Raw genomic sequence first — 27,212 nt, forward strand, 5'->3', positions numbered from 1 at the left:
AGCCACCCCCTCCTGCTGTCACCTCCCACCCTGTACCCTGGGGTGCCACCACAGCCACGGCACCCGTGGGTGCCCAGTGGGGCTGCCACACCAGGCTGGGTGCCACCACACACTTTGGCCACGGCTGGGCTTGGAGACACTCTTGGTGACTCTCTGTCTCCATGGCAAAGGGTGGGCAGGGACACTGGGCAAGGAGGGGACACGGAGGGGACACAGAGGGGACACCCCCACACTGCCGTGGACAGTGGGTGTCATCCCCCATTGTCCCCATGCTGAGTGTCCCCCAGCAGTGTCCCCACACATACACGCACACACACCAGGCTCTGTCACCAAGTGTCACCGGGGATGTCCCCCCTCCATGCTGAGTGTCACCAGTGGTTAAAGGGACCAGTGTGGCCCCCAGTGGTCCGTGGTGCTGTGGTTTGGGTGGCTCTCTAGAGCCACCCCATGCAGGGTGACATGTGCCACAGGGACAGGGTGATGCCTCACCCAGCCTGCCATGGGAGTGGGGACACCCAGTCTGGGGGAAACGGGGGCCACAAGCCTGCCCTGGGGCTGGGGTGACAAGTGCCACCCAGCAAGCAGCCCTGTGTGTCCCCAGCCCAGGGCTCACCCTGTACCCTGGTCCCCCAGGGGGGCCCTTCTGTCCCCCCCAGCCCCAGTGTCACCAGTTTGGGGCTCACCTGCCTGAGCTGGGGAAGTCTTGAGGGAGAGCTGTCACCTGTGGGTGCCTGTCCCACCACTGGGGACTTCGGGGTCCCATGGCTTGGGGGTGCAGCCATGACGTGGGGGAGAATTTGAGGGCACAAAGCCCACACGGGGGCTGCTGAGCTGCTTTGGGGGGGCGGGGAGGCACATCTGGGGGTGCAGGACTTGGCCCCCGTGGGACGCAGCACCGGGGGGTGGGGGGGACACGACTCCAGGCCCTGAACTGGGAAAGGGCACTGGGTATTACTGGCCTGGTACTGGGGTGTACTGGCCTCGTCCTGGGGACACTGGCCTTGTCCTGGGTACAGGGACCTGCTTTTGGGGTCGCGGGCCCCCCGGGTGGAAGATGCCGCTGGAGGGCAGAGGGGGCTGTGGGCCGGGGCTCCCCGCTGGCCCCGCGGGTACATCCATCCATCCATCCATCCATCCATCCATCCATCCATCCATCCATCCATCCATCCATCCAGGGCCGAGTGCCGCCAGCCCGGGGGGCAGGGGGGTCCCCGTACATTCGTGGCGGTGCGGGGGGGGGCCGGGGGGCGGCCCCGGGTGTCCCCTCCCCCGCTCTCCTCCTCGGCTGGACCCTCGGCAGCGCCGCCCCATTTAATTGCTGTTAATGAGGCGCTGGGGGGGTGGGGCAGAGCGGCCCCGCTCAGGCCCCCCCGGACCTGCAACACAGAAGTGGAGTGCGTTTAGTGGGGGGCTGTGACAGGGGGGTGACACACGGGGGGACACTGAGCTGAAATGAGCCAGCACCGGGGGGGGGCGGCTGCCAGGCCCCCCCAGCCGCTGCTCCCCTTCAGCCGTGGGGGCACAGAGATGGAGACAGCACGGCCGGACACACAGCACACGGACAGACGGCCCCGGGGGCTCCCACGCCGTCAGGCTGCCGGACGGTGACGGTGACAGGGACGGTGACGAGACGATGGGGGAGACATGGTTACACTCCCTGCTGCGCCGGGTCGTACCTTCCTCGGCGGATGTTCCTTGGGGGGGTGGCAGGGGGAGAGGAGAGGAGCATTAGTGCCACCCCCGTGTCCCCGCTGTCCCCCCTGGTGCGTCCCCCCGCCCCGGTGTCCCTGGCCCCACAGGCAGCAGCGGTGTCCCAGTGCCAGGCAGGAGCACACACGGGGGGGGGGCGCCACACAGCCCCCGCCCAGCACCCCATGCTCGGGGACAGACACGGCCACGGGGTCCGGGTGACAGTCACACCCCAATGGCACATGCAGGCAGGGCAGGCAGGCCGGGGGTCAGGCAGGGGCTGGGACAAGGGACCAGGCAGGGTCAGGGGACCAGGCAGGGCCGAGGGGACCAGAGGCCACATCGCAGGGGATGCCCAGCCGGGGGTTCTGGCGGTGCCCCAGCAGGGCACGGCCTGGCCCTGGCGCGGTGACGGTGTGCAGAGGGGACGTGGCCGGTGACAGCAGCAGAGGGGACGAGCCATGCGGTGGCTGCTTACTTAAATCCCCAGCCTGTCCCCCCTAGGACGATGGCAGCCACCAGCACGGCCCCCGCGATGGAGCCGATAATGATATTGGTGCCACTGGGACCTGTGACAGACGGGACAGGGAGGAGGGGACAGGGTCACACGTCAGTGGGAAGGGGACACTGGGGACATGGGGACATAGCTCCAGGGATGCCCCAGTGCCGTGGGGACTCGGGAAGGGGACAAACCCAGCCACAGGAAACATGTCAGTGGGGAGGGGAGAGGGGGACACCGGGACACAGCCCCAGGGGAGTCCCAGTGCTGTGGGGACCCGGGAGGGAGGCAAACCCAGCCACAGGGACACACCTCAGTGGGGACGGGATGCAGGTACACAGGGGGACAGCCCCAGGGATGACCCAGAGCTGTGGGGACCTGGGAGGGGAGGGGGCGAACCCAGCCATGCCCGGCTGAGCTGCGGCACCAGGGTGGGGGGACACTCTGGAGCCCCGGTGGGGCTGGGGACAAAGCGGGACAGCCCAGCCTGTGTGGCCTGGGGACAGCAGGGAGCCCGTGTCCCCCGCGGGCACACGGACCCTTGTATCGCTCCGTCTCCCCCGTCGGCTTCGGCTCAGGGATGGGGTCGTAGACGCTGCAGTCCTTCCCCGTCCACTCCGCCCGGCAGATGCACTTCCCCTCGTTGCTGCAAACCTGTGAGAGGAGACGGCGTCACCCCCCGACCGTGACACTGCTGCCGTCCCCCTGTCCCCGCCGCGCCCCTCACCCCGTGGTCGAAGCAGATCTTCCCGTCCCAGCTGCCGGGGCAGGAGCTGAAGTTAAAGGCGCTGGCTGGAAGGCATTTGCGGTCGAGACAGAGCATTCCGGGCCCGCAGGGCGTCCCGTCCTCCACGTAGCTCAGGTCCGACCCATCCACCAGCTGCACGTGGCCGCCCCTGTGGCGGGACAGGCAGAGCGGGTGACACCCGCCCCGCGGGGCCCCGGGGCCGGGCCGTGCCCTCGGGGACACCGTTACCTGCAGTCCACGTAGCGGTTCTGGTGGTAGAAGGTGGTGGTGGCGATCTCCCCGCTGAGCTCCCCCAGCCGCGGCGACCCCGAGATGTTGGCGCAGAGGAGGAAGCCGCACAGGACGTCCCTTGAAGGCAGCGGCGGTGTCACCAGGACGGCAGGTGGCACCGGGAGGGGCCGCGGGGACAGGGGTCACTCACTGCTTGTTGCACTGCAGCCAGCCCAGGCCCTCGCGCCCGCAGTTCCCCCGCTCCGTCCCCTCCACGTTCAGCTTCTCGTAGCAGAAGCGCTCGGCCGAGCCTGGCAGAGAGCGAGTGTCACCTGCTCGTCACCCCCCGCGTCCCCCCGCCCCAGGCCAGCACTCACTGCGGCCCCACAGCGCGTTGCACTGACGGTCCCGGGTTTTGCAGCGCCCGCCGTAGCATCGTCCCTGCGGGGAGGGGAGAGGGGTCAGGGCTGGAGAGGGGTCAGGGAACTAAGGGCTGGGGAGGGATCAGGGCTGGAGGAGGCTCAGGGGCTGGGGAGGGATCAGGGCTGGAGGAGGCTCAGGGGCTGGGGAGGGATCAGGGCTGGAGGAGGCTCAGGGGCTGCAGAGGGGTGGAGAGGGGCTCACACTCACGTGCTGCAGGCAGGTGCTGCAGGGACAATGAGCCCCCCACACATCCCCCCGTGCCTGGTCCCAGCCCCAGTTCATGTGGTGCAGGGATCAGAAGCCACATGTGTGCACAGGCACGGGACAGCAGTGGGGGCTCAGGGCCCCCTGCTCACCCCAAACCCCACACCCACATGTGTGTGAGTGGCTCAGCTGTGGCTGCGTTGCTGACAAATGTCACAAGCTGGTTCGGGTTGGAAGGGACCTTAAAGCCCATCCAGTTCCATCCCCTGCCATGGGCAGGGACACCTTCCACCAGACCAGGCTGCTCCAAGCCCCATCCAATCTGGCCTTGGACAGTCCCAAATGTACTTCCAGCATGCACAAGCCCTGATGCTGGAGCCTGTGGGGATGTGCCCAACCCCAGGGCTGTGTCCCACCAGGCTGGGCTGAACTCACCTGCTCGTTCTCACAGAAATATCCATCCAGCTTGTGGAGGTTGGGGGGACACTGTGGGGACATTGAGAAGAGGTTGGGTGATGCTACGAGGCTCCACAACGTGTCCCACCATGTCCCCCGGCCCCGCTCACCTGGCTGGAGTCCCCGGTGCAGGTCTCGGGGATGTCACACTCGTTCACAGCCTCCCGGCAGGACACACCACGTGGCTCGTACTGTCACAAATCCAACTCATCAGGAATGGGACAGGACCCCACTGGATCCACATGTGGACCCTGGTTCCCCCGAGCCCCCCGGGTGCCCCCAGCCCCGCACCTTGCAGCCCTTGCAGCAGAGCCCATCACTGCACATGGCGTCGTGGGTCAGGGTGCACTTCTTGCAGCAGTTTCCCCCGCTCCTGGCACATTCCTGCCAGGACAGCAGCAGCAATCACGGCCATCAGCCCCCTGGCAGTCCTGGCAGCCCCCGGGGCGGGGGGCTCCCCCTGACCCTGCTCACCGCCAGAGAGCCGCAGTCGCACTCCTCGCCCGCCTCCACGAAGCCATTGCCGCACTCCGGGGGGTCCAGGAGCTGCCGGGACCGAGAGGGGACATGACACAAACACACGAGAGCTCCTGGGGACCCCCGAGCCACCTGCTGCCATGAGCCCCCCGAAAAGGGCACCACATCCCCGGGGAATGGCAGCACCCCCAAACTGCTGCCAGGCACGAGGCTCCTCCTGCTGTGGGAGTTCAGCACCAGCACCTTGGCCCTGGCAGGGGCTGGGGACACCACGAGGGACCCCAGAAGCCCCCAGAGTGACCCCCAGAGGGGCCGGGGGGCCGTTACCTTCAGGGGTTTGTTGAAGAGGCAGCTGCCGCCGCCGTCCTGCAGGAACTGGTTGTACTCATCGATGCTGCAGCGGGAGAACTTCCGCGGGAGGTAGTACCTGTGGGATGGGGGACACTGTCACACTGTCACACCCTGCCCGTGCCCGGGGGCACTGCCGGGCACCCGAACCCGGGCAGGAGCTCGGCGATGCCCCCGCCGGCAGCGGTGACACGAGGTGTGGCAGGGGATGTGGCAGTGCCACCCCGAGCGGGTGACACCCACCCTGTGTCCTCCATGATACAGCCCAGCCAGGAGTCCGGACAGCGGCAGTCCCCTGGGGGGAGAGGAGAGGAGAGGCGAGGCTGGGGGTGCTGACTGTCCCCCCGCCGGCCTGGTGGCACCGCGACCTGTCCCCATGGCCCCCGTGGCCCCGCGGGAGGGGGGTACCTGCGGCCGTGCGGTGCTTGTTCCACATCATGCCCACGTTCTGCCCCAGAGTCTGTGCCAGTGTCACCGCCATGGCCGCCACGTTGCCGTACTGCGGGAGGGACGCGGGGTCACCGCGGGGACCCCCGGCCTGTCCCCGGCCCGCCCTCGGGGGTCTCCCCGCACCCACCTCGTTGACGCCGCCGGCGCGGGCGGGGGAACAAATGCCCCCGACAAAGGCGGTGCCGCTGCGGCTGCTCTGAAACGTCCGACCCCTGCGAGGAAGAGGATGGTGGGGACGGGGGACGCGGTCCCCGGGCCCGGGGGGGATATGTGGCCACAGCGCTCACGAGAAGAGATGGACGGTGTCGCTGTGCTCCGCCAGCCCCTCGCGCCGGTACTTCACAAACTCGTTCAGGATCTCCAGGGAGTCTTGCCCCATCCGGATCCGGTCCTCGGCCGCCCACGTCTCCATGGCCACCAGCACGATGCGGGTGTTGAGCTGCTCCTTGTAGATCTGTGGGGACAAAGGGACAGTGCTGGGGACGCGACCCCTCCCAGGGACAAACCCCTGTTACTACTGCTGGGGATAAACCCCTGAGGACACCTTCAGGAGCTGGGCACGCACATCCGTCACCAGGGACAAATCCCCAGGGACAAAGCTCCGGTGGGACAAACCCGCCCCGTGCCAAAGGAAAAAAAAACATGAGTGGGACAAACTCCCTGGGGCCAAACTCTCAAGGGACCAACCCAGCAAGTGCTGAGGACCAACCCCAGGGACAAACCATCAGGAACTAAGGACAAACTCCCCGGGAACAAATCCACCAGGGTGGGGAATAAACCCCCTCTCCAGGAATAAGCCCACTGGGGATAAATCTCTTGGGAATGAAGGGGAATGAAGCCCCCAAGGGACAAACCCATCAGATGCTGGGGATTAACCCTCCCAGGGACAATCCCTCCCAGGGGCAAATTCCTTCCGGGGACTCCCCCCTCACCATGTCAGCCAGGTTGACCACGGACTTGGCGAAGTTGCTGGTGAGAACTACGGACTTGCGAAGCTGCAGGAACTGGGGGCACACCAGGGGCCAGGTGGGATTGGGAGGGGCCAACCCGACCCCTCTCCGCCCCCTCAGCCCCGGGAACCCCCGGCTCACCAGCTGATGGTCGTTCACCACGGCCAGCTCGATGTACTTGGTCTCGCTGTGCACCGTGTGCTGGGCTCGGCGGACCTGCAGAGGGAACCCTGAGCTGGCACTGGAGCCCGGCTGCGGCTCCTGACCCCTCCTGACCCCAGCGATGTTTGGGATACAGGGAGCGGGGAGAGCCGCTGGCTGCTCTTGGGATGCAGCCACACCAGTGTTCTGCTGGGAGCCCTGGACATCCCTGAGCCCAGGCGGGAGGGCACACTGCAAACACAACCCTGCACCCAGGGAGGGGCCTGGCTGCACCCGCAGCCAACAGGCACAAATCAAGCCGGGCCGAGCACACTAGTCCCCTGCCCGTGTCCTCTGTGTCCTGCCCTGTGTACCCTTTGTCCCCACTCACCTGCCGCCGCCGCCGCAGCTTTGGTATCTCACCCGGGCCACGCTGGCTCAGCGCAGGGAAGAGGCAGCCTGGAGGGAGGGGACAGAGCTGGTGGGACACCAGGACGCGGGGCCACCGAGGCCACCACCACAGATCCCCAGGACCAGCTCTGTGTGAGGCTCACCCAGTCGGGGGCAGCTGGGGATGCGCTGGACGATGTGTGGCCGAAGGCCCTGGGGACAAAGGTGTGTCACGGCCGTGCGGGGGACGGGAGGACAGCCAGGTCTCCATGTCCCCGTGCCTGTCCCCAGGGCACAGGCAGACCCGTAAAGCTGCCCCGGGGTACTCAGGCAGGCCCATGGCAGTGCCCCCGCTCACCTGCCCGTGCTCGGCGCCCGCCTGGGGCTCGATCAGGTACGTGGCTCGGCCGTCCGAGAAGACTCCGCTGCAAACAGAGCGGGGCGTGTCGGGGTGCGGAGGGGCGCGGCCCCCCGGGCCCCCTGTGGGCAGTGGGGTACTCACCGCAGGCCCTGGCAGCTGGAGAGAGCGGCGAAGGAGCGGGGCTGCCCCCGGATCCGGCCCTGGTAGTAGCAGTGCTCCCCCGCGCCCTGCGGAGCGGGGACGGGCTCTGAGCCTCGGGTCCCGCCCTGCCCCGCACCCCCAGGGGCCGCACCCGGGCTGGGGGCTCTGGGGTTCACTGCCAGGCCCCCCCAGGGTGTGCCTGGTGCCCACAGCACCCAGGGATCCCCCACTCGAGGGGCATCCCCAGCACCATGGCAGCACCCTGCCAGCAGGGGCTGGGCACCCAGGGGCACCCAGGGGATGGGGGAAGGCTGAGCTGCTGGGGCCCATTCCCAGGATTTTGTGGGATTTATGAAGTGGCCACCACAACCCCTGCAGTGGCACAGCGTGGTGTAGTTTGGCACAGCAGGGCCCAGCGTGGTTTGGCACAGCATGGCACAGCAGGGCACACATCTTACCGTGCTGTGGCTGCCGTTGCTGCCCGCGCCGACGTGTCGCTCCACGTAGTGGGAGGCGAGGAGGTGGCTGCCAGGAGCAGGAGGGAGTGAGAGGCCGCGGGGTGGGGAGGAAGAGGAGGAAGAGGAGGAAGAAGGAGACGACAGCAGCCGTCCATGTGCAGGGCACCCCCCCCCCTCCCCCCCGGTGCGGGAGACCACCCACCATCCATGTACAAGGAATCACCCCAGCCTGGGACCCCCCAGTTTGGGAGGGCGCTGGCACCCCCTGGGTCTCTCTCCCCTCTGCTCCAGGCCCCGGCTCAGCCCGCGCTGCTGGGATGGCTCTGCACAACTCCCCCTGCCCGAGCAGCCCCAGCTCCTCCTCCCGGGGGGCACCAGCAGCCGGGACCCCCGGGGCACTCACTGGTTCAGCCGCAGATCGAGGGTGAAGGCTGAGCCGAAGGCACGCACCATGAAGCTCACCTGTGCCAGGTGCAGCCCCTGCAGGACAGCCAGAGCCGTCAGCCCCCCCAAAAAAATTCATAACTAAAATAATAATTAAAATCCCAACCCAAATACACAGCCTGTGAAGATACACCTTTTTTTTTTTTTTTTTAAACCGAAAAATTCAGCATAAAGGAAATCCGGTTGTTGATTTTTTTTTCTTAAACCATCACCCCTGGAGCCCTGGGGTGGCACCTGGATCCCCTCGCCCCCCCCGCGGGTGCCGGGGCGGGGCTGCCGGAGGGTCCCCCCGGCGCTGGGCCCAGCCCGAGCCGCCGCTCCTCCCGCCCTGCGGCGCCGCCGCTCCTGACCTAATTCCTGCCGCCGGCAGCGGGAGCCGAGCGCTGCGGCGCGGCCTCAGAGCCGGCAAACGGCGCACGGGTGAGCCCGGCACCGGCTGCGGGAACGGCACAAAGGCCAAACCCATCCCGGCGTGCCCCGTCCCCCTGCTGGGAGCCCGGGGCAGCTCGGGGTGAGGACACAGGGATGAGGAGCCGTCTGCCATCGCAGGGAGGGGATGTCCCGCGCCCCGACCGCATCCCTGGGCTCCGGCAGCACCGCCGGAGAGGGCTCTGCCGCCGGGACCAGCCCCGAATTCCCCGGGACCTCCGCTGCTCCCTCCCGCCGCGACACCCCGGCTTAACACCTCCCTGCCCCCCGCCAGCGCGGCGCTTCCCGGCGTCCGGCGCTTTCACTCGACGCCGGGTGTAAATCACCTCTGCGGCGAGAGCAGCTCCTCAGCTCGCCTTTATCCGGCGCGGACGGGGATCGATGGGCGCCGGCCCCGGCGGTGCCAACACCGCAACTCCCCCGTGCCGGGCGGGGCGGGTGTGCCGCTCCCCGGGGCGCCGGGACGGCCGCCCGTGGGGAAGGTCACCGCCCCCAGCCCCAGCCTGGCGGGCTCTGGGGAGCAGCACGGGCTGGGACATGCGGGACGGCTCCCGAGCGGCCTAAATCCGTCCTTGCCGGACCCACGAGCCCGTTCCCGTGGGAGCCCCGCTCGCCACCTGCCCGCTCCCGTTTCATCTCTCCCAACACCCAGGTTGAATGGGATTTTGTGGCACAAGTCAGTGTCCCTCCGGGGAGGGTGGCAGCGGGATGGTCCCTGGGGACACGAGGGCCCCAGTTCGGGATGCCGGTACCCGCGCACACGCCGGCGGTGGCTGCCTGGGGACCTGGACCTGCACCTGGCAGGGACCCCGGGAAGGGAGCGGGCTGGGGGCCGTCATTCACTTACGGGTCCGCCGCCTCCTCCTCCTCCTCCTCCGGGCTCATGCCTGACCCTGGTGTCCAACTGATGCTTTGGGACTTCTCCACCCGAGCTCTGCCCCACCAGCCTGCTGGGGTGGGTGATTTGGGACACCACCCGCCCCTCCTGCCATGCGGCCCGTGGGAGCCTCCGCGGCGGCGCTCCGGCCTGGGCGGCGGCACCTGCGGGACAGGGGACAGGGTGGCGGCCACCTGGGAGGGCTGGGGGGACGGGGGCTGGGGAGGAGGAGGGATGGAGACACAGGGGACTGGGGACAAGGGGCCGTGGAGGGCTGGGGACGAGGACAGGGAGATGAGAGCACGCAGGGATGGGAACACGAGGGGACAGAGTTGGTGAACACGCTCAGGGGGTGGCCCAAGTGTGGCACTGCATCCAGAAGGGGACACTGATGTCCTGGATGGGATGCCCTGGGAACACGGAGGGTGGGAACAGGGATTGTCCCAGGGTGTACAGCTGGGGAACATCCAGGTACACCGGCGTGCCAAGGAGGGGACACCCTGCGAGCACAGGAGGGGGCCCAGAGCAGGGGAACACATCGGGGTGGGGAAGCTCAGGAGGTCTCAGATACACTGGCATGTCCTGGAGGGGACACACAGGGGACATGGGTGGCTGATAAAGTGATGCATCCCAGAGGGGAGCGTGCAGGGCAGAGGGGGCTCAGAAATGCCACCACACCTGAGGGAAAGGCTGGGGGGAGGGGGGTCAGGATGTCCTGGAGGGGACATGCGGGGAAAAGGGGGGGCTGGAATAGGGACACATCTCAGAGGGGACACCCAGGGGACAGAGAGGGCTGGGATGGGGACACCACCGAATGGGAGATGGAAGACTGGTACGGGGACATCCCCCTGGAGGGGACAAGGAGGGGACAGCAGGACTGGTGCAGGGACACCTTTGGAGGTGACAGCCAGGGGACACGGGGGGGGTGGCCGCTATGGGGACACATCCCAAGGGGACATGGAGGGCTGCTCTGAGGACATCGATGGGGCATGCAGGGAGAGGGAGAGCCGAGACGGGGACACATCCTGAAGGGGACATGGGAGGCCGCTATGCGGCCACCTCCGGAGGGGGAACACGGCGGGGCCGCTGCGGGGACAGCGCGGGGGAGGGCGCGGGGCCGGGGCAGGTGCGGGGCCGGGGGGACGCGGGGCTGCGGGGCCGCTGCGGGGCCGGGGCGGGTGCGGAGCCGGGGCCGCGGGGCCGGGGCCGGGCAGGTGCGGGGGGACCGCGGGCCCGGCCCCTCCCGGGGCTCTGCGGGGCGGCGCTGCGGAAAAATGTGTCGATGCAGCGAAAAAGCCGCAGCGGCGGCGGCGGGGCCGGGAGCGGAGCGGGGCGATGCGGGGCCGGGAGCGGGGCCGGGAGCGCGGCGGGCGCGATGCGGGGCCGGTACCGGGGCCGGTACCGGGGCGATGCCGGAGCGGGAGCGGGTCCGGACCTACCTGCCCGCGGGGCGAGCGAGAGCAGCGCGGCCAGCAGCCACCCCCGCAGCGGGCTCATGGCTCCCTCATGCTCCGCCGGCGGCCGCGCCGGGCCCGCCGCGCCGGGGACCGTCACCGTCCCGTCCGGCCCCCCGCCCCGGGCCGGGCCGGCAGCGCCGCCCCCGCCCCGCCCGCACGCGGCCCCGGGCCCGCCGGACCGGACCGGCACCGGCCCCGGCAGCGCCGGCAGCGGCACCGGCAGCGCCGCCCCGGGCCCGCCCCGCCCCGCCCGGCCCCGCCGCCCCCGGTACCTGCCCCTTCCACCCTCCCCGCCCCGGCTGCCGCAGCGCCGCTGGCACCCGCGGCACTGCAGCACCGGAGCCCCGCTGGCATCACCCCGGGCCGGCAGCACCCCCGGCCCGTACCGGAGCTCGGGTAGCATCACCCCCCGGAATGGTACCGGGGCCCCGGGCCGGGGCTGGGCACCCCGCACCGCAGGGACCGGAGTGGAGCGGCCAGAGCCGGACCCCTCCCAGCCGGGATCAGACTGGGTCTCCCCACAGCCCCCCAGCACAGGAACACCCCACGAGAACTCCCCAGTCAATACTGGACCTCCCGAGGTCTGGAACCTCGAGACAGAACCAACCCCCCCCTCAGCCACTGCTGCCTCTCTCCAGCCAGTGCAGGACCCCCACACCAGTCCCAGCCCCTCCAGCCAGTCCCAAACCCTCCCAACACCAGCACCAGGCCCCCCAGCCAGTGCAGGGCCTCCAGCTGGGATTGTGGGCCCCCCAGCCTGTACTGTGTTCTCCTCAGCTGGTACCCAGTCCCTGACTAGCCCTCAGTCCCCTGCTGGTTCCCAGCCAGCCCCAGAGACCCTACAGATTTTCCTGGCGCTTCCAACCACTATCAGAACCCACACTGTTATCAGAGCCTACAGCTGGGACTGAAGACCCCAACCAGCAGCACCCTCCCAGCTGGAACTCCCCCCCGACTGGTGCCAGGGCTGGTGTTGGCTGTGCATGGAGCCTGGGGTTCCAAGGGAATGGTGCTGAAACCAGGGAGAGCTGGTGCCCACAGCGCTGGGGACATGGGGTGATTCTGGACCATACCCATTGGGTGGGTGATGTCACCCAAGGGCTCTCTCTGCTCTTATTCTGGGGGGTGCTGCAAGGCTGTGTTCTCTCCTGGTGGTAGAGGAACAATTTTAGGGAGACAAGCCCCAGTAAATTCCTGTTTGTTGCAGTGGGAGTGGGAGAGGCAGCTCATGGGGAGAGGCAGCACAGGCACAGGCACCCCCGGAGGGGCCCCAGCCTCGGGTGATGGATACACCACCAGCCAGCACAGACTATTCCCTCAGGACTGAGGGTGGGACACAGATACGGAGACCACCAGCCCCAGCTCTTCCTGCTGGGGGTGCCCAGGGCTGTCCTTGGGCTCCCCGGGGAGGGCAGTGGGGAACCTCTGCTTGTGTCTGGCAGGGGGACAGGGGCTCAGCTGTGTCACCATGTGCTCCACAGAAGGGAATGTGCAGGTGCTTCAGTGGCCTCAGCTCATCCCAGATGTCAGCTGCCCTGGGAAGGCCCTGGAGGTCCCCCAAAAGAACAAGCTGGGGACCCTGAACTCCCAGTTCACATCCCTCACCCTCCTCCAGGACAACCTTTTTGCCCCATTTTGTGTTACCACTGCAACAAGTCCCTCTGCAGCTCAGCTCATTACCCCCAGTGCTGGCAGAGCTGACAGGAACCAAAAGCTGAGGGGCAGCTGCATCTCAGCCTGGTTTGGGCAGAAGATGTGCTGAGGGTCATGCTCAGACTGGGGGGCTCAAAGTCCCCCCAGGCCGTGCAAAGGGGGCTGAGACTCACACACAGGGACATCTCCCCAGGGGGCTCTGGGGGCTGCACAGGACCAGACTCCCCGAAGCACCTTCTCAACCATACTCAGGGGGTTCCTGGCTGGCAAATGGTTCTTTTGAGGCAGATCAGCATGGGGCAGGCAGGGCTTCCAAACTGGGACCTGCTGCCCTTGGACCTTCCTCTTCCTCTATGCAACAACGGGAGGAACTGCAGCATCAGTACAGCAGAGATGATCCAGCACCTGCTGGGCTCCTCGGGAGCTCTGAGGCTGCCAGCCCGACGGGGACAGTGCCTCCCTGTGCCCTTCTGGTTGTCCTCAGCACCACAGGGACAAAGAGGTGCTCAGCCAGGGTGGATCTACACCTGGTACCAGGAACAGCTGGTCTAGTGGAAGGTGTCCCTGCCCCAGCCAGGGGGTTGGAACTGGATGATCCTAAAGTTCCCTTCCAACCCAAACCATTCCAAGATTCTGTATCTCCAGCCTGAGCACCTGATCCAAGGCTACAGAGTCTCCATGGGCCATGGAGCAGCTGCTTCCATCCCCCAGACCAGGGACTCCATGGTTTAAGTCACTGGTCAGCACAAGGAAGGGGCAGGTGGCACTCAGGGGTCCCTCGCCCCTCCCTGGCTTGGTGAAGGACAGCTGCTGATCTCCCAGGTCAGCTCACTACCATGAGGTATCCCAGTCTCCCCCGGGGTCACTCTGGAGCTCTGGTAACACAGGCCAAAGGCCTGGAGGGGCCATTCCTCTGTCCCCAGGGCCCCCTCTCTGCTGTCTGAGAGGGACAGAGCTGGTCACTTCCTCCAGGAGACTGAGCACACCAGGGCAATGGCTGGTTGGTGCTCCAAGCCCCTCTTCTCCCTCTCCCAGGGATCACCTTCCTGCTGGGACAGCCTGTGGGTGCAGGGACATCTCCATGGCAGAACGCTGAGCCCAGTTGGGTTCAGCTCCTGCCACAGTTCTGATCAGTCCTTTGTTACAGGGGTGGCAGCAGGTAAAGAACTGGAGTTTGGCTGTTGCACAGGACCCTCTGAAGCCTCGTGTATTCAAAGTCCTTGCTCCCACTACATGATCCCATTTCAAGCCTTCCCTTTGAGCCTGGAGTGAAGGATGGAGTGTTGTCCTTCATTTGAGGACTGAACATCTCCAAGGACAGACACCCCACTCCTCTGGGTGCCCGTCCTGGGGCTGTCCCACCCTCCTGGGCCCTGAATCTTTCCTTTTCCCAACCTGCACCTGGAAGCAGCTTGACACTGGGCATCACAGAAGGGTTGGTTCCATTCTGCTTGGAATTGCCCTTCAAGAAGCCACAGGCTGCTTTTAGACACTCCAAAACAGCCTCTCAGCCAGCCCAGACCATCCCTGACCTCCATCCCTTGGCCCCAGGCCCAAGAGAGGTCAACAGGCTCCTACCAAATGCTCTCCAGTTTCTGCACATCCCTCCTTGCTAGGCACCACCCCTGCACTGGGTACAACTTCCCAGCACCTGCTGAGCACACTCCGCTGCAAACCACAGATGAGGTTATGTTCTGGGGCTGGACAAAATGCTGTGCCCCCTTCATTGTGGTGCCCATTGCCCACAGACCCCTTCCAGCAAAGCTTCCTCCACCCATCTCCTATTGCTTCGCTCCTGCCCCCAGATACATTCCACCCACAAGGCAGAGCAGGATCTCATCCCTCCATTTTATTTCAAAGACTAGAAGTTTGTAAAAAAACCACAAACAAGTTAAAACCACCTGAAAATACTCAAAGACAAGCCCCAGATCACATAAGGAGAACAAATTTCATCCCCATGACACTCCTCTCCTAAGTCTTTGCAGCTCTGGGAAGAGGAACAGGCTCTGCTCTCCCTCTGGAAGGGCAAAGAGCACACTGCCATTGAGGAGAGACTTCCAGAGGCACCACTGTGTCAGCAGCCTGTGAGGACTTAGAGGAAGCTGCTGGCTCTGAACGTGGCCAGCAGAGAGAAGGGAAGATCACAACCAAGGGCAGCGAGGCCACTGCATCCCCACCAATTCCCAACGGGAGAGCTGCCCAGGCTGCCGGCGCTGTGCTCACTCTTGGATGGGTCTCCTGGTCCTGATACAGAGGGTGCCTCAATAAATCCCTTCCCAGCCCCCACCAAGGTCCAGACAGCAGCCTGGAGGTGGTTTTAGCTGCCGAACAATGTCCCAAATATGGGGAAAGAGGCTCCTCTGGTCGCTGTGCAGCAGTTCCTGCAGTTCTTGTCCCCTTGGCCTGCCCAGGCCAGCTCTGACTCCTTCAGCACGGAGCAGAGCTGAGACTCGTACCCACTGTCCCTGACACTGACGTGTGTCTGCTGCAGCAAGTCCCTGTCCACAGGCAGAATCCTGTGGCCTTGGACACCCGTGAGCCTGGGGTGCAGCTGCACATCCCAGTCTGACTCCGAGGAGCTCCTGCTGGAGCCATGAGCAGCCTCTGGGCTCTGGGGAGCAGGCGGGAGGAGGCCGGGGCTCTGTGCCCGCTCTGTGCCCTGCCTGGGGACATGGGGAGCTCCAGGGGCTGTTTCTTCTGCTGCCCTGACATGGAGTGAGCAGCAACATCTGGCTTCAGCCACAGGCAGTGTGGGAGAGGGCAGGCAGCCAGCAGGGCAGCTGGTCCTGCTCGATGTGCTCTCCAGACCAGGCCTGTCCCCATTCCTGGATGTCTTGTCACTGTCCCCTCTGCGCTGCTTCCCTTGGGATCTCTCCTTGCTCCAGCCATGCTCGCTGACAGTGTTGGCTGCAGCTGCCTCCCCGGGCTCCAAACCTGCAGCCACAGCTCCCAGGGATCCTGGCTGGGATACAGGGTCCCCAGGGCTCCCACACAGGCACAGATCCAGAGCAAGGGAGCTGTGAGGTCTCTTGGAGAGCTCTGTGCCCAGGGGCAGGCTGCCAGCCCCCACCACACCGGGCAGGCCTGGCTCAGACACCTGCCCTGCATCCTGTGCCCCCATCCCTCCACCCACCAGCAGCTCCGTCTGCTCACCCAGAGGGGACAGGCCACAACCCAGCTCCAGCCTAGCCCTCTTTCCCACCTGGGAGCTCTGTCTGGAGCACAGCTGGCGCTTCCTGGAGGCAGGCTGTGCTTGGGGAGGGTGGCTGACTGACCCAGGCTGTGTATGAGGTTCAGATGAAGAAGGCATTGCCTCTCTGACAGGAGCAGGTGCTGCACAAGGTCCCCAACCCAGCTCAGGAGCCAAGCCTAAACCTGAAGCCCCCAGCCCAGGCTCCCCCACGGTGCCATGGGTAGCACAGACCCCTCTGCTGAGCCCTGCTCCCCTGGGCAGCTGCAGGGAGCTGTGCTTTGTCAAGCCCCCTCCTCCTCTGAGATCTCTGAGCCTGTCCCTGGGCAGGCAGGGGGAACGTCCCTTGGTCTTCAGGCCATGATCCAGCTCTGCATCCGTTACCAGTTCCACAGCACCCTGCTCAGGCTTCTCCCCTTCCTTTCCCAGCTCTGCTGGCAGCAGCTTGATTCCTCCAGTGCTGTGTGCTTCAGGCACTGCACGTTCCTCTGCCAGGCAGGCCCAGGGCACCCTGAGAGGAACCATCAGTTAATGCTCACCCAGCCCCAGCAACACTCCCCCAGGGAGACAAGGCCTTTCCTGCAGTGCAGGTTATTTACAGCCCTTGCTCAGGAGCAGGGAGGCACTTTTAGCCTGGAGAGGCTTAGAATGACTCTGCTGCTGGCAAAGATGGGCAACACAAGGGATCTCGGCCTCTTCAGGCCAGTGCCCAGGCAGAGGGGGGCTACAGAGCAGTAGGTTTTGAGTCAGACATGGGGACAGAAGGGGTGGGCTCAGCTGCCCTTTCTAGGTTAGGAGGCACTAGGAGTCTGTGGGAAGTTCCCTGAAGGAGAAAACCCATGGAAATGCAGGAACATCTTCCAGGGTTTGTCTAAGCCTTGCCCAGCAGATGCCAAGTTTATCCTGCTCCGGCCTCTGATTCTCGGGCACAGGGACCCCACTCCATGAATGTGCCATGCAGCACATGCCCTGATCCCTTTGGGCTCCAGAAGTTCCCAGATTCCCAGACTTACTCAGCTGACCACTCCACAAAGCTGTTGGTGAGCTGGGAGATGACATGATCCACAGGGAGGTACTGGGAGCTGTCCTGGGCAAACTGCTGGTGCTGAGGGCTCTGGAGATGCTGGAAGGTGGCAGAGGCCCTTTAACAACACTTAAAGCTTTGCCAGGAGGGGAATTTGCAATAACAGGCATTTCCCACAGCCTAACACACCAGAGGGCAAAGGGACAGAGCCAGTGTCTGGCAGGTTTGGGAACACACAGAGTGTCCTGTTCCCTGCTCCTGCTGATGAGGAGGCCGTGTCTGGATCCAAGAGCAGCCCACAGCCTCCTCAGCAGCAGGAAATAGACTCCACCACCACCAGTCTGGCACTAACAGCTGGGCTCTGAAAGCCCCTGTGCTTGGCACCTTCCAGTAGATAAAAAACCTCCTCCCACCTTTTCAATCCACCTGTGCCCCATGGCTGCCATGGAACAGCCTCTTTACCTCATGGATCATGTAATAGGATGATCCTTGAGGCTCTTGCACCCAAGAGAGGAGCACATTGTGGTCCAACCTTCAAACCCACTGTGCTCTGACCTGCTAGTCTGGGCACACAGATTTACCACGTTCCCATCCCAGAGGCAGATCCTGCTGGATACAGCAATTCCTCCCAAAGGAGTTCATGGTGCTAAACAGGCATGGCATGATTAACAAAGGCTCTGAGTGCCCCCCATAACTCTTGCAAGGAACCAGGTCCCAGGGGAACCTTTACCTTCTGCAGCTCTTCAAAGGTCTCTTGGCAGCATTCACAAAAGCCCCTCCTTTTCCTGGGCACAGTGACGTGTGTGGAGCGGGGGCTCTTCCCCCCGGCGCTGTGCAGGGCACAGCCCTCAGCACCCCTGCAGGGACAGCACTGGGTCACCCTGCCTGGCAGGGCCAGCAGGGACCAGCACTGGGCTCCTGGTGCCCACATCCAACGTGGAACCACCACAGGAACCAGCAGCAAGCAGGAACAGGGTTAAACACTTGTGCAGGAGGAACTACAGCCTACCTGGCTTGGCAGGAATTGGAGAGGCTTTTCAGAGGCTCAAATGGGCTGGAGCTTTTGGGTGCCAGGAAGTTGAGGTCAGGAAGGCTTTGGAACTGGTGATAGAAGGGTCGAAATTGCCTGAAAGCAGCAGATCAGGACATCAGACTTAAGGCAGTGCTGGCAAAGCTTCAGAGCTGTCCCCTCTGTAGCCTGGAGGGGCTCAAGGTGGCACCTCATTTATGATGAGATGCTGCCCAGTGCTCTCCTGTGCCTGTGCCAGAGTTCCCATTTCTCCCTGAAAGTGTTAAACCCAGCTCCCACTAACAGCCCCAGTGGCGCATATCTTGGACAGAAGGCAAGTTTGCCTGCTCAGCCCAAATTCCACCTTTTGCCCCAGGGCAGAGCTGTGCAGTATTTCCAGCTACCCCACAGCACAGGAGGGTTTTGATTCCCAGGCCACATCTCCCCTCACACTTCATTGCATGCAGCATGTAAACCCCAATAATTGGCTCTTAATTGAGATGCCTTAAATGTTGCCTTTGGAATAATTAATTTGACCTGTGAATGCTGGTAGAGTTACAGACTCCTCAGAGACACCACAGGGATCAGGCCCCCTGTGCCCAAGGCTGTCATCAAGTTACAGGCCCTGACCTCCTGTGCTTCAATCTCACTCCTCACTGCCCAGGGCTTGGGTGGATTAAGTGACCTGCTGAGGATCACACATGGAATCCGAGCAAGGAAGGAAACTGCTGTCAAGTTTCATTTAACACCTTTTTTCTCCCTGACACACAAGACACCTGGATTGTTTCTCTAAACTCCATCTGCCTCTCTCTAGGAGAGAGTCAGCTTCCCAGTGTGGAACAGGGTCTGCACAGAAGCCAGACTCTGCTTCATGGGCAGAATAGTTCCTGGGAATGAAACCAGTGAAGGAGAGACCCCGAGGTTTCAGGGTAGGACATATAGAAAGGTCTCATTTACCTGCTCTGGTCTTCAACCTTCAGAAAAGGGGGCTTCAATTTTCCTGCCAGAGAGAAGCCTGGTTAGTTTTCCTGGCCAAATTCCCTACTTAGTCACTCATTCCCCAACAGAACTGGGCTCCAGAGCTGAGTGCATTAGACCTTCTGGCACTGGTGAATGCCCAGTGGTGGCCAAGCACAGCCAAAACAGCTCTTTAGGTGATCTTCAACAGCCCTGGCCCCAAGTCTGCAGTGGGGTAACCAAACCCCAGGTAGCCCAACCATGGGACATTTCCACCTTTGGGAGAGTATTCAGCCATCCCCTCGCATCTTTAATGCCCCCTCAGTCTTACAGCCACTGGCCTGACCCTGAGCCTTCTGACTCCAGCCCCAAGAATTGTGACAACCCCCCCCCCCCGCCCACCCCACCATGTGCCACTGAGTATGAGAAGGGAATTCAGGAATTGCAGTGGCTGCTGCACTGGCTCAGGGCTCTGCAACAACTTCCAGCACATTTTCCTCCATTCACCCTGCCTCAAGTGCAGAGCCTGGCTCAGGCCAGCATGGTGATGTGAAAGCAGCAAGAGATGCTGGAGACAAACCAAGGTGCTGCCCAGCCAAGCCTGGCACCAGGACACTGCTCGAGAGCAGTATCTGGCCTCTGCTCAGCTCCCAAGGAGGGCAAACAGCAGCTTTGCTTCCTATGGAGGCATAAAATAGATGAAGAGAGCAAAAGAGTCTCAGCAGTGCATTGAGGGAAAAGGTTTTCAGAGCCAGGCTGAGAGGGGAGGTTCCAAGGTCCCTCCTGTCCTGCAGGTACGTTCCACTCACATTACGCTCACCTTGGAAACCTGAGTCCTGATCTGGCTAAGAAACAAATAAACACCAAGGTGTTCCCACAGGACATCTACCTGACCCTGAAACCAAGCCTCTCCTGCCTCCCTCATAGCCTCTGAAGGGCAAGCAGTTTTGTTTTCTTGTGATCCTGGCACTCAATGCTATTTTTTCCAAAGATATTTCACCCTCCTTCCCCAGAAAGGCTGAGCCCACCTGTCCTCACCAGCCTCACCCTCTGCTTGCCTCAAATGTGCTGCTACGTCACTGAAGCAGCTATTTCAGTACAAGATCAAGTTTTTTCCAGGCAAACACTGCCAAATGCTCAGCACTTCTGAGAGAGAGGCCATGTGGAGGCCCCAGATCCAGCTCAGATGGGTGCACAGGTCCCGAGTGATCCCAGCAGTGACAAATGGCTCTGATGTCACTGTGAGACCACAGGCCAGGCTCAGAGCATGCCCAGCACAGATCTCAGAGCTTGCAGGCACAATCTGCCACATCCAACAGCTTCTCGAGCCTTTCTTCAGCACCTTCCCCCCACCCCAAACTGCAAAATAACTCCCAAGTGTCTCACACAATCCAGGTTGGAGCCTGCTCCAAACCATTCTGAGTATTTGCTCTCCGATGCGCAGAGTCAAACAAGTCACAGATCAACTGACGTCACCAGTGCCAATTTCAGCACCACAATTGGCTCTTGTCTAATTGCAGATGAGAACCTGGCTGTTCCCCCTCCCTCCTCCCCGGGAGCGCCGTCCCCGGATCGGTGTCTCAGCAGCACATCTCAGCCCAACAGAAGTGAGTGGGCTGGGAGGAACACACTCTCCTCTGCAGGATGCATTATTCCTCAAAACCTCCTTGAAGCTGCTGGATTCAGTGTGCAGCAGCACTGTTCTCAGGTGCCTCGGGATTCTGGGAGCTGTCAGCAAAGAGTTTTTAGGATTTTTGAACACAGTGTGAAATCAAAGGTCCTCAGCTGTCCTTGGAGGCTGCAGCCAGACTCCAACAAGGAGTAACAGAACCCATTCAAGGGGAACTGCCTAAAGAGTTGGCATATTTTGGGATTGCCAAAGGTTTTGATGTATTTCAAATTCTAAATGAGGCTTCTCCAAGCAGCTCCACATCTGAGCATAAACAGCAGCAAAACTTCCAGGCCTACCTTTGTGAATTTTGGATCTGGATGCAGGGCATTTCACCTAGAGAATAAAGGGACATATTCAGCATGGGAGCAGCACAAGCAGAGCTGCAGTTACTGATCCCAGAGCAGCAGGAGCCTCACCCACCATTTCAGAGCACTTCCCCTCATTTTGTCTCCCAAGCTGCCCAGGGTTAGTTGAAATACAACATAAAGGCTGCCATGCCTTGTCCTTACATCCCACCTTCCCCATGACCTCTCCAATGCATTAATCAATCTTTTGGTGAGCCAGTGTACCAGCCACATCATCATACTTTGCTTTGCTTGTGTGTGTGGCTCTTGCTTTCCTTCCTAAATCATCTTTATCTCAGTTCATGAGCTTTCTCACTTCCCCAGTTCTCTCCCCACCATGGCGGGGATCAGAGGGTGGCTGTGTGGGGCTGAGTTGCCATCTGGGGTTAAACCATGACCCTTAGTCCCTTAGGGTCAAAGTCAGCGCTAGCTGTGCTATGGATGATGATACGTACTGACAGCTGCCTCATTCTCATCTGGATTTATCCCCAACTTTATAAAACGAAAAATCCTTTGAATTTTTTCATCTCTATCACTAACACAAGCACCAGATTGGATGCGGTACCCCCTGACTGGCCCACTGGCATTGAAGTTGCTACAAGAACTGTTCAAAGCTGTCCAGGGACCTTGAACTCCTGAAACTGGCTGCAGTTTAATTGTTACCTCTGTCTTCTGGCACTGCTTCCTTGCTCCTGAGATGGCTCGCAGCAGCTGCTGGGCATAGGACAACATTTCTGTGCAGGTGGAATGTCAAGGAGCCAAAGCTCAGCCAGGGAAGGGAGCTGTTCCCCTCAGACTGCAGCACCCCCCCCATGGCACTGGGAAAAGCCGGAGCCTGCAGCCCCTGGCAGAGCATCTTCCCCACGGAACGGTCCAAGGTGAAACAAAGAGAACACTTTGAGGGACAGCCCCCCTGTTTGCTCTCTAGGAGAGCTGGAGGCTGCTGCGGTTCTGCAGGAAGGAGGCACTGGCAGGAGCTCTGCAGCACACAGAGCAGAGCCCGAGGTCTGGCAGCCCCAGAGCCTGAGCAGAGCCCAGGGACAGGACCCAGACAGGCTCAGCCACAGCTGTATGTCACTGTCATCAGACACTCAGGAACCTGTTACTCCAGACCTATTATTAGTATCAGAGTTCCACCATCTGACTTTGCCATCACCCCCTCCCCATCCATCATGGGGACGGGAGGTGCCTTACAGAACAGGTCCTCAAACACCAGCACTTCTTAATTAAACCCAACCAAATCCTGCCCTTATCATGATTGTCCTTCCAGGTTAATTAGTAAAAATGGTCTTTTTGGAACAAATTGATGTACTGACCAAGATATTGACATTTCCTGATGTTCCACCTTCAGTACATTACAATGTACCCTGTGTTTGCTGCGGCAAATGTGACAGTGGCACGTTCTGCACACACAGATCTGGTGCCTGAGGGCAGACCCAGCCCCGGCCAGGATGGCATCACTCCAGGATATTTGCTTGCAATTCCTTCCTTCTGTTCTACTCCCCTTACATCACTTCTGCTCCACCTGTCTCCAAAATCCCTCATTACCAGCAGCCTCCCTGCACCCCACAGAGAAGGATACCATCCACATGCAGGATCTGGACTCCCCACAGGCGAGCGTTGGCGAGGATGCTGCTGCCACTGCAGGTGTCCTGTACAGAGAGGTTTGGCAAAGCACAGCTCAAAGCACAGCCATGTGCAGCTCTAAGCTGAGCTCAGGGCCCTTCCTGCTGCCCAACTGACACAGCATTGCGTGGCTCTTATTAAAACCAGGGCACAGCAGTAAAGGATCGAACTCATGCTTTATCTACCCCAAATTAACAGCAGCATCCTGGGCAAATGTTTAATCCCTGCTACAGCACGAGCTTCTGAGTGGGCACTGAGATTTATCTGGCCACTTGTGACCTCAGGGAAAGGACTGCAGGGGAGTCTTTTGCCCCAGCTCCATTGCTTTAGTTCTTCTTATGCTAAAAATTCATCTAACAACAGGCCTTGTGTTAATAATTGTCTTGTGTTGAGCACCCAGATGGGACCGGCCTTAGAGGTACAACACTTGATGACATGGCTCCATAAATAGCAGTGACCAGGAGCACTGCACAATATTCTGCCACAAGCAACTGCTTTGTGCCTTTCCCAGTCCCAGGATGTGCTCTGTCAGCAGGGCAGGGGCTCTGCAGGAAGGCTGGCACTGGTTCTGCTCTGCTCAGCAGAACTCTGAGCACACCCAGCCCCAGCAGAGCCCATCCAGGGCTGCTCACCTGGTTCTTCATGGCCTTGTGCAGCAGCTCCTTCCCCCGGCTCAGCAGTGCCTGTGGAGAGGAGACATGGACAGGTGATGGCAAAGAGCTGGAGAGCAGCAACCCCTGGGGATCCCCTCACTCTGCTGGGCTCATCTCTGCCAGTGCAGAGAGCCTTTCCAGGGAATGCAAAGTGCAGAGAGGACCACTCAATTGCACCACCAGCACCAGCCAAGGTTTGGAATTATCGACCAGCAGTGAAATGAAGGCTCCAGAGTGTGCCAAGGGGAAACAGCAATTTAGCTTTGGAAACTGCCTGCTGCATCATGGAATTGTTCAGGCTGGAAAAACCCTATAAGGCCATCAAGTCCAACTCCTCCCCAGGACAGTCAAGGTCACCTCAGACCCTTGTCCGTAAGTGCCTCATCCACACAGTTTTTAAATCCCTCCAGGGATGGAGACTCCACCACTGCCCTGGGCAGCTGTGCCAGGATTGGACAACCATTTCCATGAAGGAGTTTTCCTTAACATCCAACCTAAACCCACTCAGCACAACTTCAGGCTGTTTCCTCTTGTCTTGTCACTTGTTACCCAGGAGAAGTGACCAAGCCTCATTTGGCTACAACCTCCTGTCAGGGAGTGTAGACAGATCAGGTCCCCCTGAGCCTCTTGTTCTCCAGGCATCCCAACATGCTGGCCAGGGTCAGGAATATCCTGGGAACTGAGCCTTATTTTCAAGCCAATGTTCTCAGCAGACTGGTTCAGCTCTTTGTAAGGACAAGGGACAGTGCTGGGAGCCAGGACAGGGGACAGAAACTGGGAGAAACCTCTGCAGCTCAGGTTTCCCACTGCAGTGTTCAGCTCCAGCTGGCAGAGATCCCTCATGCCTGGACGGGGGCAGTTGCCTTTCCCCAGCCACAGCTTCCAGCAGACACCACGTTCAAGGTGGGATGTTGGAGTCTGGCCACAAGCATTTGTGAGCAGAAAACCCAGCTCCAACAGGCAAATGGAACCAGGAGAAGCCCCTTCCTGCAGGAGGCCCTCATGGATCTCCTCCCCAGGTACAGGGGTCTTGCCCTGTGTCTCTGAGTACCCAGAGACTGAAATGGTTTTCTCTGGCTTTTCTCACCACAGCTCTGCCTGTTCCCCCAGGAAGGCAGCCAAGGCCTCCACTCCCTCTGCCATTCCAGCAGATTTCCTTCATTACAGCCCAAAGCTGTGACATGCACATTTGAGTAGACAGTGATGGCAGATACAAGGAATAAGGGTATGAATAGGAGCAGCCAGGGAAACAGGAATAGAGCAGGGAAAAAACCACACAGAATATTTACTCAGAGCAGGAACAGCTCCACCTTCCAAAACTGGCCCCAGATTCTACCCTACAGACCCTTTAGGCCAAAACCTTTGTAGCTCTTACAGTGTATGGTGGCTTCTGGTGAGGTCTGGTTGTGTTCCCTGGTTCTCTGGTTCTTCTGGTTGGGGCAGCAGGCACAGAGCTCGTGGATTTTGTGCCTTTTGCAGTTGAGCTGCTCTGCTTCTCCTCCCGAGGCTTGGCCTGGCTCCTCTTGGCCTCTCTGTTGCTGGACACCACACAGGTGACTTCTTTGCTGAGGAAGCTTTCGGTCACCTGTAACGAGACAGAACAGAGCAGCTCTGAGAGTGTCTGACCCTAAGCTGACAGAGCCTTGCTAAGCAAAGCTACTGCCCCTGGCTCAATCCTCACAGCAAGAGGCTGCTGGAAGCAATCACAGCCCTTCTTCCATTCCATACTGCTGTCTCCAGAAGGAGGAGATGCTGTGGCACCCTAGAGATTCACTGCAAACAGTCACCAGAACTTCAGATCCAGATCCACAACTCTGTCACCACCACCTACTCCTCACACAGTGCTTTCAAAAAAACCCCAACAGCTGAGGAAAAGGCCCTGGACATCATGGATCAGCCTGGAGGAACTCTGTCCTCAGGAGAACATAACAAGTTTTAGAAAAATAAAGGAGAAAGCAAACAACTGGGCAAGCAGAGAACAGGGCAGGAGAGAACCAGGGAGTTGAAACATACACACACCTTTGTACAGGAGATACCAGGCCAAGAAAGAGGTGGAAACCAAAAGCTGGGATACTAATGGTACTGTAAGCCAATAATGACTTGGCTCCTCAGAATCTGTGCAGGAGGCAGAGCGTCACAGGGCTCAGGAAGATAAAGATCTGGGCAATCCAAAATCACAGCTGCTGAACAAGCTGGTTCTGCTCCATTGCAGAATCCATGTAGGTAGAGATTCTCAAACCATGAAGTGGGTGTGAAGTGCTGCAAGGGTCACTGCAGGCTGTGCTGCAAGCACAGAAGAGAGGAAATCACAACCTCCCCACCCAAATAACACTCCAGAGTGTCACCAGCCCTGTGCCAAGTAAGGATGCCCTTACCTGTGTCCTGAACTACTCACAGAATCTGGGCTTGGCTATTGCTGCCAGAAGCTGCTTTACAGACAGTGGCAGTTCAGAGTCTCTACAGATGCACTGCCAAAGGACTTAATTTCAGAGAGGGAGGGCCAGGATGGTGTTTGACAGGAACCAGAAGGATGGTCAAAGTCTAAAATTATTTCCAAGCAGCACAGCAGCTGCGTGGAGAAGTAACTGTATGATGGAGCATGGAGTTCTCAGATTTGAGGATGCCCAGCTAGGAAAGAGATGTCCCAAGTGTGGGGGGCACAGTCAGGGGAGGGCACAGAGAAACCAGCAAGTTCAGGATGAAGGTGCAATCCATGAAAGGGAAAACAGGGCAAGTCACCCTCCCCACATGTCTGTGCAGCCAACATCTGATCAGTGCTGAAGGGAAACACCATCAACAAGAACTAAAGGATTTTACACTGGTGTGCAGATTGTAGGATTTAAGTTTTGAGGTTACATGAGATGATCACATCAGAGATGTTAAACACCTTGAAAACAAATAGTAACAACTCTGAGAACCAAACTGTGCACAAGAGTAATGAGACTGAAAGATGAACAACAGGTACAATCAGCTCCAGCCTGAGGGACTGAGGTGATGCTACTTTTTCAAGGGTTTTGGGACAGGATAAAAGGAATTGATGAGGAATATCAGCAGCAAGGAAGCCTGGAGGCCACGAAGGATGCCACTGGTGTACACACAAATAACAGCCTTCCAGGGAAATGGGTCCAGACGGCTTTTCTGGGAAAACCATGAGAAAAGCACATAGCTCCATGATCAGAACCTTGGTTGGCATTTCCCCACTTTACTCTATGTGGAACTCCATTTAGAAGTCCCACAGCTTTCCTAAAAAATTAAATCGCCACAGGCTGTTGTCAGCCATGAGGGGGAACTACGCATCAATGACCGGGAAAACACGTCCCTGGCCAGGCAACCATTTATCACCGGGTGACGGTGCACCCATCACCACTCAAGCAGTTATCACCTCGGGGAGGTGCCCCAGCAGCGGCTTTACCTCCCAGGCCGCAGTGACCCTCACCCCTCTCCCCTGACTGGAGGCACCTCCGGGCCCAGGGAGGCGGTCACCACTCTCTGGGAGACCCTCCCGTGGTGGTGGCCGGCACCGGGCGGACCAGGCAGGCGGGAACACCTGGAATGTTGGCGGGGAAAGGTCGGTCCCGGGCCGGACGGGACCGCCCAGGGCCCCCCGAGAGGAGCGCGGGGATGGAGGTGACCTCCACCTGCCCCCCTGGGCTCCGGCTGCCCGGAAAAAACAGGAAACATTAAAAAATAAGCACAGACAGAAAAGGGGCGATGCCCCCTCAAGACACCCCCCCACACTGCCAGGGCATCCCCAGCCCCGGGGTCTCTCCCCCGCCCTCAGGGCCCCGGCCCGCGCTCACCCCACCGAGCCGCCCGATGGCCTCCGCCAGGTCCCGGGCGCTGCGGCCGCTCGGCAGGTCGAGGTAGAAGGACTGTCCGCGGAGCGGCCGAGGGGAGGCTGTGCCGGCCATGGCCCTGCCCGGGGCGCGGAG

At 61.1% G+C, this 27,212-nt stretch overlaps 2 protein-coding genes across 2 annotated transcripts; both read right to left on the reverse strand.

The window, feature by feature from the left end:
- Positions 1-1,562: 1,562 nt before the first annotated feature.
- On the reverse strand, positions 1,563-11,192 carry ADAM11 (ADAM metallopeptidase domain 11; the record flags this gene model as incomplete). Its single annotated transcript, XM_083877477.1, has 26 exons — positions 1,563-1,694; positions 2,168-2,258; positions 2,728-2,842; positions 2,916-3,084; positions 3,165-3,284; positions 3,358-3,457; positions 3,524-3,587; positions 4,209-4,259; positions 4,340-4,420; positions 4,521-4,613; positions 4,704-4,775; positions 5,034-5,133; positions 5,298-5,349; positions 5,463-5,553; positions 5,632-5,716; positions 5,792-5,958; positions 6,437-6,508; positions 6,596-6,670; positions 6,987-7,054; positions 7,150-7,198; positions 7,344-7,410; positions 7,488-7,573; positions 7,946-8,012; positions 8,349-8,425; positions 9,666-9,859; positions 11,135-11,192. The coding sequence occupies 26 exons, from the start codon at positions 11,190-11,192 to the stop codon at positions 1,649-1,651; spliced, it is 2,310 nt and encodes a 769-aa protein (XP_083733603.1). The 3' UTR covers positions 1,563-1,648.
- A 3,930-nt stretch (positions 11,193-15,122) lies between these two features.
- Positions 15,123-27,191, reverse strand: DBF4B (DBF4B-CDC7 kinase regulatory subunit; the record flags this gene model as incomplete). The annotated part of the gene is made up of 11 exons (XM_083877777.1): positions 15,123-16,506; positions 17,009-17,118; positions 17,750-17,876; positions 18,029-18,145; positions 18,986-19,028; positions 20,954-20,990; positions 21,665-21,735; positions 22,584-22,653; positions 23,260-23,310; positions 24,656-24,865; positions 27,081-27,191. The coding sequence occupies 11 exons, from the start codon at positions 27,189-27,191 to the stop codon at positions 15,123-15,125; spliced, it is 2,331 nt and encodes a 776-aa protein (XP_083733903.1).
- Between the last annotated feature and the right edge of the window lie 21 nt (positions 27,192-27,212).

The sequence above is a fragment of the Zosterops lateralis genome (genome assembly GCF_965231275.1).
Source record: "Zosterops lateralis genome assembly, chromosome: 24".
In the NCBI taxonomy this organism is placed as follows: Eukaryota; Metazoa; Chordata; class Aves; order Passeriformes; family Zosteropidae; genus Zosterops; species Zosterops lateralis.